Consider the following 13,959-nt stretch of genomic DNA (forward strand, 5'->3'; position numbering starts at 1 on the left):
GGACAAGGAGAGGAGAGATCTCCGCTCTCCTCCGGGGCGAGACCCGTCGTGGGAGCGGGGAATCGGGCGCGGGGTGAGGGGGCGGTGGAGGGACACCCCCCAGCCGCGCGCGCGTGGTGGCGGCCGAGGGCGGGGCGGGCGGGGGCCGCAGATCACGTGACGGGCGGGCGGCCGCCATTTTGTCCTGCAGAGGCAGTATTTAGAGCGCAGCACCCGGGCCGCCGCGCACTCTTGCAGGGACGGAGCTCTGCGCTGCAGCCGTCTCTCCCTCCTGCCCTCCCTCTCCCGCCCGCGGCCGGCCCACTCCTTCGCGCTGCCAGCAACCGGCCTCCGCCCCTTCTTCCCTCCCCGTCCTCGCCTCCGCCATTTTGTGGCCGAGCGCTGCCTGCGGAGGATCGGCGCCGCGGCGGAGACTCACGCCTCCCCCTCTCGCGCTCCCGCTCCCAGCGGCGCCTCGCCCCGGCCCGCGCAGCCATGTCCTCCAGCGCCAGCCCTGAGTACGCTTCGTTCTTCGCCGTGATGGGCGCGTCGGCCGCCATGGTCTTCAGCGGTGAGCACCCGTCCGGCCTCCTGGGGGGTGTTGGGGCCTGGAGCTGCCGGGGAGGGGGGTGGGGGAGAGCACGTTCTGGCTCGTCGCCGTAGCGCCGGGGGAGTGGCTTCGCTGGGGGCGCGGGGCAACCCTTTCCCCCTCCCTTGGTGGGGTGGGATCCCCGGTGGTGGGTCTGGTGCCCGGCTGGACGGGGCGTCCTCCTGGCCTGGCCACGGAGGTGGCCCCGGGCCCAGCTCCATCCGGGCTACCGAGGCGGGGGGGGGGGGGTCTGCGCGGGTGACGTCACCGAGGAGCCTGCCCCCGCTCCACGTGACTGCGGTGGCGCTGCCGCCCGGGCCGGCCCCGCGGGGGCGGCCGTGCCTCCCTCCTCCGTGGCGATGGGGTGCGGGGGCCTGACCCCCGGTTAGCCACGCGTCTGGGCTGACCTGCCGGTACGGGAGGGGTCTTACCAGCCAGAAAAACAGTGTCACAGCAGGCCCTAGTCTTGGCTCTACTAATGTGAACCTTAGCATGCGGTGCGTCAGGCTCTCGTGCCTGCTGCTGTGCCTGGCTTCCCCTCGGGTATTCTTTGGAGCTCTGGCTATTTCGGTGGTAAGTCTGCCATGGTCTCCCATAGGAGTCAGCCTTTGTGGGCCCTCTCAGCAGGGAGGGTTGGTCTGGTTCTCCTGGGGCTGTGTGCAGCACTTTTCCTGCTGTAAATAGGACAAAGTTGTTTTTTAAAACATTCTTTGGATAATGTAAGACCAATTTTTAATGGAATTGAAACCTAAATATGCAGGCATTTTAGGAGTGAAGTCAGCTTTAAAGATGTTAATGATATTAAAAGGAACTGGTAGGCTCCTGACCTTCCCTTTAAAATGGGAGATGCATGAAATACTGAAAAAGGGAAGCTCTTCTCTAGTGGCTATCCATCTGCATCTTAAGTCATTGAGCTTCAGTGCAGAGTAAATTGGGTCACTCTGCAGTATTGCTCTCCCTATTGAAGAATATTTATGTAGAGACCCATAAATGCTGTTTCACACTAGAAAAACGATCATATGATGCCTTGTCTCTCTCTTGGAGCCTGAGTAAACCTTCTGCAGAAAATGACTGCTGTTCTTGACTGATCATTTACTGTTTTGGGAAATGTGCACATAGGTGCAGATGTGCTGTTCTGTTTGGGATGTAACACGGGGAAAGCTTCAGCTATTTTTTCCAGATGCTAGTGTTACAATAACTAGGAATACAAGAACTAGGAATCAGTCTGGTTTTCTCTTCTGAAGACTTAGCCACTGTCTCCACATGCATGAGCATCCTGATTTGTCTTCATCTGCTATCCAATTTGGCTCCCAGTTGAGGAATCAAAACACTCAAGTATTGAACTGGCTGTAGCTCAAGTTGAATATATTTGTTCTTGTGCTTGGAGTCTCATTATATTAAAGCAGCCTCTGAGATGGTAGTTAGGTCTGCAAGGCAAATTTGTGGAAGCTGCTCTTGATTGTGTGGTGGATAAACTGTGTAAATAGCTAAGTAGACAGTGGATTAAAAATAGTGTTTGAGAGGAAGCTGTCTAGCCATGCTGGTGTTGGCACCATCGACTGGTTTCACACCAGCCATGTTTATGGCTTTAATCGTTGCACAAAAAAAAGCTTGAGTGGCTATGTTTAGTCTTGCTCAGTTTGTAACCAGTGGTGGGATGCAGATGTCCTGTGCTGAGGGCAATTAGTGGCCTGCCACCTTGAAGTTAAAACATTGTACTTGCACTTGACAGGTAAGGACTTTGCTGAAAACAGTATGGCTGGAATGCTGTAGGAGCCAATGTTGGGACTACTGACCTACCTGCCTCTTGAGTAATGAAGATAATGGAGGAATAGACTAAGATCTAGTTACTTCTTGGAAAAAACAGTCACCAGATCACTGCCTTTTGCAAAATAGCAGTGATTAAGGTCCTAAATACTGAGCTTTCTTCCTGAGGAAGGAGTCACTGGATTCCTCTTGCAAAATTGAACTTAGAAGCAAAAGAACATGGTTGTATGGCCTTTTAGACACTAGTTTTGTGATATGCAAGCTTGCTTCAGTAGAAACATCAGTGAGGGATGCAAACTTGAGTCTAAACTAGAAAAGAAGCATTTCCTAGAAGCTGTGGGTTTGATAGCATGGTAGTGTGGGATTGCAAGTTAAAGGGGAAGGTTTGAGTTAGGTAATTCAAAGTGAGTGCTTAAGGAATATTGATGAAGGCTTGGTAACTATCATGTCGCTGCTGGTACATGACTGGTCCTTGATGCAGAATGTGTCAGATGGTCCCAATACCAGCAGGTCTGAGCCATGAAGTTAGTCTCTTGCTAGGGCCTAAGTGCACCTGATAGGTTCAGTCATTGGAACAACAGGTAATAGAATAACATATAATGCTGATCCAAAATTATTTTAGTTGTGAATGTTACTGAACTGCTTGTTTAGTGAAGCAGCTTGGATTTTTAAGGCATTATGGCAGAGGGTTCATTGTAGGATAAACTAAAACTTGCAGTGTCATGTAGCTTTCCTAATAGGGATGTGATGCTACAGCATGTTCTGATGTTAATTGAACATTAGTTGTTAAAAAAACCCACCCTGATTTAGAAGTAAGGAGGTAAGTCTGTCTGGACAAGCAGTGTAAAACTATTTAAAATTGTCCTAGATCAGTGTTAATTAGTGCAGTGATCATGTCTGACTTGTGCTGTATCTAATGATCAGATTGTTGTGGAGCTTGTAGTTCTGAGACCTGTTTCTAGTAAACATGTTCAAGTTCTATACTGTGCAGGCTAGTTTGATGTGAAAACAAGTGACTTTATGCAGTACTGTTTGATGTTTGAACATTAACTGCTGATGGTAGATAGCAGAACTTGTTCTGGTCAGCTAGTACTGATGGCAGCTAGAAAGACTAAAGCAGGCTGCTGTGACCTTGGCTATCTTCAAGCCTGCTTATTTATTTGCTGATTACAACTTGTTCTGATAGTTACAGTTCCTTTATTTCCTATGTGTAAAATGTGGCTGGCTCAGGGTCAGGTGCTTTTGAGTGATCAAATTATTGCAGCTTTTCCATGCAACTTTGGCATGCCAAAATGGAAAAGCATTGTATTGGGCAAAGCTGTCTGATCATGTGCTTGCTGATGTGCTGTGTAGAAAAGTGTGATGTCCCAGGTGCACTCCACTGCAGCCTCTGTAAAGTGGCAAGGAATTTTACTTAGACCTGCATTCTGGACAGGCATTCACCGCCTTCAGTACTGCTTCACTGTCAAGCATCTGGAAGACTGCTAATGAAGAGAACTGTTGCCGGTAGTGTTAAGGCTAGTCCTGTATCTTCTTATTGTTGCTGCAGAGCTAGTGAAAATAGTACTTTTTATTTTAAACTAGGGCTGCAGATACTGTAGCAGTTGGTTAGCTATTAAAGGACCTCCATGGTGAAATCGCTGGCTCAGAGCATCTGGCTTGATGCAGCTGATGGCCCTGTGCAGTCTGATTCTAGAAGGCATCGCAACTATAAACAACTTGCAGCCTTGAAGGCAAATTACACCTCTGCTTCCTGAAATACTGTCTCTTGAGGGATGGGGAGGTGGTAGAGAGGAGAGCTGCTTGCTTTTCAGTAAGGAGCTGTAGACCTCATCCTAAGAGGAGCTTGCAGACTCCTTAGCTGTAGCTTGCAGGTAAATGAAATGGCAGAACAGAGTGCAGCTCAAGAGAGTCTTGTGTTCCAAATCATTAAAGAGTACTTAAAAATCATTGTGGTATGGGCAGGAAAAATCAGTGGGTCAGATGTTTGAGCTACCAGACTGTCTACAGTAGAGAGAATTTACCTGCTGTTAAGAATGAATGCTTAAACTGTTCTCTAGCTTAAGCGTTCATTCTTAACAGCAGGTAAATTAGTGGACTATTAAGACATAAGTGTTGTAACAGAAGTAAACCTGTAAACAGAAGTAAAAAAGAAGACAGGCAGTATTTCAACAGCTCAGTTAATTTAAGGGAAGACATCTCAACAAGGGCATAATTTCCATTCAGTAAATGCTAGTCTTAGGATCATCTGAAAACCAGATTGAGCATCCAGCTAAACAACTGGCTTTACAAAACTTGGCTCAAGCAGATATGCTGCTGCTTGTATTGTGGCTTCCAGGTGTACCTGATGGGACTCCTATCTCACCCTGAAGTCACTGTAAAACTACAAAGCCTGCAGGTACTTCCCTATGATGGGAACATTCAGAGCAGCAGTGGAGATGAATGCCAGCTGCCTTAAGACTTCTTAGTCAATTTCCTTTTTTCCCTTCCTAAAACCAGCCTCTTCCATCTGTCCAGAGCCTGACTGATTTCAAGCAGTGGTGGTGAGCTGGAAAACTCTACAGCCTGATCGGGCTGTTCGGTGATGCTTAAAACAGTGGTTTCACAGAAGTGCATGCTTCCACCTGCTTGCTGTCCTCACCAAACAGTAAGGCATAACTTGCTGAACTTGCTTCCTTCAGACTGTGAATCTTGTGAGCATGAGCCTCCAAGTCAAGCTAGTCTGGCCATGGGAGTGTCTGCTGGTTGCAGTCAGATGACCTTGGATTTCCCATGCTTCAGAAATTAGCAGCTTAGCTGTGGATGCCTGCTGGTGAGTGGTGTAAGCTGCTGTTAGATCAACTAGATAAAAAGGGCACCTGCTAACTGGTGTACCAAACTCCTCTGCTAGTCAGTATCTAGAGTATGGTGGTCCATGCAGTCTGTGAAATGGGTCATCCTTAAGGTTGCAGGGGAGCTTGTATGATGATAAAGGAAGATAAATAACAAGCGACTGGACTTTGCTGCTTGCAGGACAGCAAGCCTGTATTCTGGTGTAAAGTGTCAACCTTACCATACTTGAAAAAAAAAAAAAGAAGCTTTGCATGCTATGTCAGACAATCCAGAGACCAATTGCAGCAGCCCCAGCTGCTTGGACAGTTGACTGGTAACTCCTTTTTTCTTTGAACTGCTGCTATTGCAGCAGCTTCTTGAGCTGATAGGCTTTTAAGTTCTCAAATTTACTGAACAAGAGTAAATGGCCTGCTAGCCTTGCAGGTTGTTTTTGACAATGCTGTAAGCTGACAGTGCTAGGCTTGTTTGAAATCCCCACACCCTCTCATAACATTACGGAAGAACAAAAGCATGCTGTCCCTCATCCTGTAGCAGGTGACTCACTAAAGATTTTCAAAGTCTACAACTTCCTGTAGGGCAGATTATCTGTTTATCCCTCCAGTTATCACTGGGGGACTGGCTGTAGCCAGTATTCTGTCAGCATGATCTGAATTTGTGTAGGCAGCAGATACAGTTCCACTAATGTGGCTGTCTCTTCTGTGGAGATGCAGCTGGACATAGCAACAGAGTTTTTCCAAGGCAGCCATGGAGTATCCATCACTCTAATCTGAGGTAGAGCTGTGTTTGTGTTAAATGTGGTGGTGTGGGAGGGGCCTTAGAATACCAGTGGGAAGAAGCCTGTTTCTTTGAAAATGCCCAGGTTTCTGTCATGGCAAAGCAAGGACTGTGCTTGACCTGGATATCACTTCTAACAGTTCTCCAACCATTTAAGAACAACCTGCTCAAGGATGAACAGGCATTGAAGTGAATTGATGCCTGCTGTCTGGTTCAAGGGAAGCCTCTACCTACTGCAGAGGGCAGCCCATTTGATAATGGATTAATTATAAAAGGGTCCAGATGTAAGTACTCATCCAGCATGGTTTTTCAGACTTGCTTTGATAGTAACCAATGGTATCTTAATTGAAAGTTAGACTTGTGTTACTAGCTCACTTCCTAATGCAGGGAAATTCTGCCTTTTTGTGCTCTGAAAACTTTCATACATTGTAGTGTGAAAACCTGCTTCTCCATGGTGGGGCACAGGAGGAGTCAGTGGCTCTGAATGGACCAAATGCTGCTGGAGTGTGTGTGGCTGGTTCTGAACCTCTGTATTCTTGGGCTGAGCATGTATGAATGTATTGCAACTGCTGAAACTGCATCTGTGCAAATGGTTCCTTGGCTTGAAGGCTCCTGGTAACATGGTCACTGTCTGTAGGTGCATATCTGTCTGCAGAGCTTTGCAGAACTGATGCAAGGCTTCTTTCTATAGGCCTCTTTCACATCGTGTGATGCTCCCTCAATATAGACTTGCAGCTAATTAGCTGCAAGATTAATGTTCTTGGTGCATAACCTTAGAGCACTGTAACTATAACTACAAAAGATTGGTCCTGATACTTGGACTACTACTTAGAATCATAGAATCGTTTAGGTTGGAAAAGACCTTTAAGATCATCCAGTCCAATCATTAACCTAACATTACCAAGTCCATGCTAAACCAATCAAGGGTAGACTAGACTAAACCATGTCCCAAAGTGCCACGTCTACCCATTTTTTGAACGCTTCCAGGGATGGTGACTCCACCACCTCTCTGGGCAGCCTGTTCCAATGCTTCACTACCCTTTCCATGAAGAAATTTTTCCTAATATCCAATCTAAACCTCCCCTGATGCAGCTTGAGCCCATTTCCTCTCGTCCTATTGCTAATTACTTGGGAGAAGAGACCAACACCCACCTCACTACAACCTCCTTTCAGGTAGTTGTAAAGAGCAATAAGGTCACCCCTCAGCCTCTTCTTCTCCAGGCTAAACAATCCCAGTTCCCTCAGCTACTCCTCATAAGACTTGTGTTCCAGACCCTTCACCAGCTTCATTGCCCTTCTCTGGACACACTCCAGCACCTCAATGTCTTTTTTGTACTGAGGGGCCCAAAACTGGACACAGTATTTGAGGTGCGGCCTCACCAGTGCTGAGTACAGGGGGACAATCACCCCCCTGCTCCTGCTGGCCACACTATTCCTGATACAAGCCAGGATGCTGTTGGCCTTCTTGGCCACCTGGGCACACTGCTGGCTTATGTTCAGCTGGCTGTCAGCCAACACCTCCAGGTCCTTTTCAGCCAGGCAGCTTTCCAGCTACTCTTCCCCAAGCCTGTAGCGTTGCATGGGGTTGTTGTGACCCAAGTGCAGGACCTGGCACTTGGCCTTGTTGAACCTCATACAGTTGGCCTCAGCCCATTGATCCAGCCTGTCCAGATCCCTCTGCAGGGCCATCCTACCCTCCAGCAGATCGACACTCCCACACAGTTTGGTGTCATCTGCAAACTTACTGAGGGGGCACTCAATCCCCTCATCCAGATCATTGATAAAGATATTAAACAAGGCTGGCCCCAAAACAGAGCCCTGGGGAACACTGCTTGTGACTGGCTGCCAACTGGATTTAACTCCAAAACTCAAAAAAAACTTGATCTAAACTTCAGGCTGTTTGAGTACTGACAGTGAATATTGGAGGCAAAGCTCTACTGAAAGTCTTGGTAGTGGCAAGACTACAACTAGTCTTCAGTCCTTATGGAAGCTATTGCCTATGTGGTAAGATACTTTCTAGTTCATACTTCATCTTGGAGCTGCACAGGTATACTACCTCTGTTGCCACTTTTGACTAATAGAAAGTAACAGCTATGGTGAGGTGCCAGGCAGCATATCCACAGCCCTGTGGGAGTGTGTTTTGCCCTCAGGAGCACAGCACTAAATCAACTCTGGCTTGTGAGTTCAAGGAGTTACTTTTCAGAAGTTTTCAAGTTAGCCTTTGGAACAGGCTTACTGGGAGTAGGTGGTGTTAAATGATGTGTAAAGCAACTTCTCTATTGTAACACCACTGAACTTCTAAATGGCACAGTTCCTGGTTATAGACCAGAACAGCTTCCTTCTGTGGTAAAGCTAGGCAGGCAGAGTGCTTCTCTAGCTGCCAGGTAGATGTTTTGATAGCTCTATGTTTGTATGCTTTAAAGGTAGTGTTGCAGCTTAACTGTTCTGTATGTTAGAGGTGATGGTGTGATCTGAAGCAAATATATGGAGTCTTGGTGTGTAACAATGGTACAGCTCTTGTTCCATTCTTGCTGTCTTCTACATAGATCTCTTCAAACCCTATTCACTAAGAAGATTTTGGAAAACATGTCCTTTCAACTCATCAGGAGTATTTAAATGTAGTATATGAAGCATATGTGCTCCAAATGTTCACAGCTGCCAAGAAGTACAAATCAGGATGTGCGGGGGGATTGACCTAAGGGCCATGGCCCTTAACTGAAGAGCTGTGTCATTGGATGGCTGTGTCATGGTGGGAAGTGGATATCATCTTTGCCATCTGGACTGTAATATTGGGGTATTGTCAAAGGTGTGAGGAGAACTTCTCAGGCTAGTGAAAAGCAGTAAGACAAGCTGCCTTGTAAGGTATTGGAGATGCAGCTGCTGGGGATGCCAGTGTATGCCTGTTGGTCAGGATGCTGATGAAGACTTCATTGGGAGCAGATGTGCCAAGCTCTGAAGCTGTATGTGTAGCACCTGTGACTGTCCATCAGTGGGAGTGTAATAGATCTTCAGTGCCATCTAAAAATGTAATGTTAAACTAGCTGCCACAGAGTACATGTAGATTTGCTTTGTTAATGTGTCTAGACCAAGTTCAAAGCATAAGCTCTTGCCTGTTCCCTAGGAATGGGATTTAACTATTGGGAATCAACAAACTTGCGCTGATCTGCCCCTCCCCCCAAAAGCTTAAGCAGGCTGGCTTTCTGTTAGTGGGATTACAAAATCAGTTTCTGTAATCCATCACTGCATTAATTGCAACACCTTTAAGTAACTTCAGACTTGGAGGAAGTAGTGACTGATCTAATTTTAAATAGCGAACTTCCTTCATGAGAACAGCCCTTTACATCTGTCTCATTTAGTGACAGTCAAGACTTTAACAAAAAGCAGATCCAGGTTAGAGGAGGTTCATGAGCTTTGGTATACAGAAACAATTTGGAGTTGATAATGAGGCATTCCTTTAAAGTTTTTATAACTAAAACTGAGCTTCCTTCTGATGGTGAGCCTTGTGTTAGTGCAGCAGTGCTACCTTTATTAATGTTCTGAAGTGTTTTAGTGCAAAGCCAGGAGCATTACTCCTCAGTTCTTGACTGCTCAAAGATGGGCTTTTTGTAAATGCTGAGTGAGAAGCAGGAAAGTGCATATCCTAAATGTTTTGCTTACCTCCCGGCAACTCTTTTGGGCAAGGTGCACCATCTCACACTTGGATGCTGGTGTAAGAGGCTGCTACAGGTCTTTGTGGAACAAGCAGTTCTCCCCTGTAGAAACCTTAGTTTTTAAGTGGGTGGAGCAAACTCAAAAAGTAGGTCTCTGAACAGTACAAAGGTTTGAAATCCCCATGGCTTTAGTACTCCCCAATAGCCTCTTAGAGCAGGCAAGAGCATTTTCATGCTAAATAGGACTGTTACCTTTCAATAGCAGCCTGATGGTGTCTGAAAAGGAGACTACCTATCCTTCCACATACCTTGCAGTGCTGCTTCGAGGACTTAGTCCTGGATGGCTGTGGACCTGCATATCATCTCTTGGGTGAAGGTGAGTGCAGTCCAGAGTTAAGGAATTCCTAGAGTACTCCAGAGCAAGGTTGGAAGGAAAAGGGTCTTTCCAAGTACGTCAGAATCAAAGAATGAGGTATTTGTGGAAGCTTTTATGTGACACTGTTGTGGTTTAACCCCAGCTGGCAAGTAGGCCCCACACAGCTGCTTGCTCACTTCCCCCTGTGGGATGGAGGAGAGAATTGGAAGGGTAAAAGTGAGAAAACTCATGAGTTGAGATAAACACAGTTTAATAGGCAAAGCAAAAGCTGCACACACAAGTGAAGCAAAACAAGGAATTCATTCACTGCTTTCCATCAGCATGCAGATGTTCAGCCATCTCCAGGAAAGCAGGGCTCCACCATGTGTAATGGTTACTTGGGAAGATAAATGCCATCACTCCAAACATATCCCCCCCCTTCCTCCTTCCCCCAGCTTTATATGCTGAGCATGATGTCATATGGTATAGAATATCCCTTTGGTCAGTTGGGGTCAGCTGTCCCAGCTGTGTCCCCTCCCAACCTCTTGTGCACCCCCAGCCTACTCACTGGTGTGATGATGTGAGAAGCAGAAAAGGCCTTGACTTTGTGTAAGCACTGCTCAGCAATAACAAACATCCCTGAGTTATCAACACTGTTTCCAGCACAAATCCAAAACATAGCATCCTGTGAGCTACTATGAAGAAAATTAGCTCTATCCCAGCCAAAACCAGCACACACTAATACAAAGTTTTCAAGATAGAAGTTACTTTTTGGGGTAGTGCTTTTGGGCTCTTGATGCTAGCATCTCGGTTGGAGGTGAGATGCCCGTGTTCTGCTTTGGATTCCTGTGTTGATCTCTGCATGCTCAAGTGTTTACACAGGTGATCAGTGAACCTTAGGGGTAAGGTGGTTGTGGTCCTCTGTAACCTACAAGCCATACTCTGTCATTGTAATCCACTCAGTGGTTGGATTAACAGGTGTTTGGACCTGAATCCTTCACAGGTGGGGTTATTGACACATGAAGAGGGTGTGCTTTCTCCAAGGAATGAAGTGCAGCAATAATAGGTGAATTTGTTGCTATCTCATTATGTGTCTGATGAAGCTGAATTGGCATGTTTGACTCCAGGACAAAGCATAGGCCAGGTGGGGCCTCTTCTTCCACAAAACCTATGAAGGGTGCCAGGAGGTGACTTGTTAAATGTTGGGTGCATCTGAGAACTCAGCCCAAGTGGCTCAAAGTTCAGTGTCTGTTAAAATCTGGCTTTTAGACAGGCTACATCCTGCTGTAGTAGCAAGACATGCTTTGCTGTGTTTCCTCTGCAGTTCAGCTGAGTAGAGCCCTGTGAGGGCACAAACTGAAGTAATGAGTTCAAATTTGGACCTTAGGTTTTGGCTTCTAAACAGGGAACAAATGTTTGCTGGGGAGTATACCCTGCTGTGAAGCTAGCTTAGAGAGGGTATTTTGTTATCAGCACTGTTTGAACAGCACCTTTTTACTTAATCTAGCTTTGGTCTAGGACTCTGGATAAGTCACTTCCTCATCCCTTAGGGGAATATTCCTGGTTGACAAACCAAGCAGTCAAGTGACCATGTTAGTTTTGCACAATTCTTCCTTGTGCTGACTCAAGTGTTCTAATACCACAGCCTAGTGAAGGAGGTAGTATTTGGGGATGTGTCTAATGCTTTTTTTTTTTCTCTTCCAGCCTTGGGGGCTGCATATGGAACAGCAAAGAGTGGCACGGGTATTGCAGCCATGTCTGTCATGAGGCCTGAGCTCATCATGAAGTCAATCATCCCTGTTGTCATGGCGGGTATTATAGCTATCTATGGCCTCGTAGTGGCAGTCCTCATTGCTAATGCCCTCTCACCTTCTATCACGCTATTCAAGTAAGTTGCTGCATCTGTCAGTTTTAAGTTTGTCCTGTCACTATTTTGATGCTGCCGAATGGGTGGGTTTTGCTCAGGACCCCTGGAAGGACTATCAGTGCTAAATGCACATAACCTGGGCTTGGGAGTATGGACTGGATTTCTGTTGTCCTGCCTAATGCCTTAGCCTCAGTGGTAGTGCTGCCTGATTAGTTTGTTGTATTGGCTAACAGATCAGACATCCAACTGCTAAAGATAATGCAGTGGTTTATGGCTTGAAAGAAACTGTACAGGCAGTACTAGGATAGGAGGCTAAGCTTGTTTCACAGTGCTAAATTCTAGACCTGGAATATCCAGGTCTTTCAAAGACTGTCTAATCAGACTGTCTAAATAGTTCTCCTGTTGCCTGGGAGATGCAAGTGAATAATTAATATTGCTTGCTGCTTTGTGCTGGTAAATCAATCCTCAAGCTCTACATTGGGCTTCTACACCAGCTACAGTCTGAAACTTAATCTGCTCTTAGCTTTTGAGAACAGCTGGAACTGGCTTGATTGATACTTCTCAGAAGCATTGTTTTAACAATTGTTTTAACAATGCTTCTGAGATCTAACAGTAGATATCTGTGTCACTGTACAAGCTATAGCTGATGAGCAGTGTGGTTGGTCTAATAAGTCATGATCTAAGAAATAGCAGGTACAAATGCTCCTTTGCAGTTAGCAGGTAGCCAGATACTGATAGGGACTGGTCTTCAGGTACCCCTACCTGGAAAATCAGACTGTTCCTGTCCAACTCTTATGGTGCAAAAACATATAATCACCTGGATGTGCTATGGCTGTATAACAAGGTTGCTAGAGGTGGGAGACAAAAGCAGCTATTAACAGGCTACACAGCACTGTGGGACAGGCATTACTGCAAGTGGTAGCCCACATGGCTGGAGCAAGTACAACTCTGGCAGCATGCTAAGCCTGCAGCTGATTGAAGTAGCTACAGACAAGCTGGGTGGCCATGTGAACTTACAGGCCTGGTAGCTTAGCTTAGTGTATGAGCTGTACCTGAATATCAGCTAAAGATCTTGCACAGCTGCCCATTTTTTAAGTATCAGAGCTAGGAGTCTCAGGAAGCATCTGCTTTGTGAGACATACTGTGCTTGCTTAAAGAGTGTAGAAGCTCTTTCTGCAGGAAGGAGGTTCTGTTTAAATGTTTAGATGTTAATTCTTATTTCCTTTGGGGAGAGCAAAAGAAGGCTAGCCTGAAGTTGAATGGTTGGGTGTCCTGGTGCTTGCCACTGAAACTCTTTCTCTCTGTCCTACAGGAGCTTTCTTCAGCTGGGTGCTGGCTTGAGTGTGGGCCTCAGTGGTCTGGCTGCTGGCTTTGCCATTGGCATTGTGGGTGATGCAGGTGTACGGGGAACAGCACAGCAGCCCAGGCTATTTGTGGGCATGATCCTGATTTTGATCTTCGCTGAAGTCTTGGGTCTCTATGGCCTCATTGTTGCCCTTATCCTCTCCACAAAGTAAACATCACGGTATGATGTAAAGAGATGTAACAAATCCACATTTAAAAAAAAAAGCTCCAGAATGAAAATGGTCTCTCCAATGTGTACAGTTGTCCCAATTTGGTAGTTGATCTCTTGTAAATGCGCAATGTATGTTAGTGACTTGTCTGTCCTGTGTGTACTTCAATATTAAATTGGATGGGCTGTTCCAAGCCTGCTGCATGGCTTGGGGTGGCCTGTGTGCAATTTTCCACCCATTGCTGTTAGTAATTTATGTATAAATATGAACTAGAAATGTAATTTTTTCTCTTCACTGGATGTTTATTTATAAAAGACTTGACATGTTCATACATCTATGGAGCAAGGATTTTCAATTTCCCATGCTATATATACTAATCTTATATATAGGTAGTTTACACTGTGGGGTCAATTGTAAGTGCAGAGAATTCCTTGGATGTAACTTTGATTCTAAAGATTGCTGTAGTGTCCTGGTATTGGAGTATGAGAATTTCATGTTTTATTACAGCAATTGTCCGAAACACTCCTGTGTTTCAGTAGTAACCATGTATGCTCTGGCATAAGAGTCATGCACCCAGTGTTGGGTTACAAACTTATACCATGTTTCCAAATAAAACTTCCTCACTACATTGC

General features: G+C 46.1%; 1 protein-coding gene across 1 annotated transcript; it reads left to right on the forward strand.

Annotated features, from left to right (window-relative positions):
* The first annotated feature begins 252 nt into the window (after positions 1 to 252).
* ATP6V0C (ATPase H+ transporting V0 subunit c) lies at positions 253 to 13,959 on the forward strand. The gene is made up of 3 exons (XM_075718176.1): positions 253 to 550; positions 11,651 to 11,834; positions 13,126 to 13,959. Exons 1-3 carry the CDS (start codon positions 475 to 477, stop codon positions 13,328 to 13,330), a joined length of 465 nt encoding a protein of 154 aa, XP_075574291.1. The 5' UTR covers positions 253 to 474; the 3' UTR covers positions 13,331 to 13,959.

This window comes from Pelecanus crispus, chromosome 11 (assembly GCF_030463565.1).
Source record: "Pelecanus crispus isolate bPelCri1 chromosome 11, bPelCri1.pri, whole genome shotgun sequence".
In the NCBI taxonomy this organism is placed as follows: domain Eukaryota; kingdom Metazoa; phylum Chordata; class Aves; order Pelecaniformes; family Pelecanidae; genus Pelecanus; species Pelecanus crispus.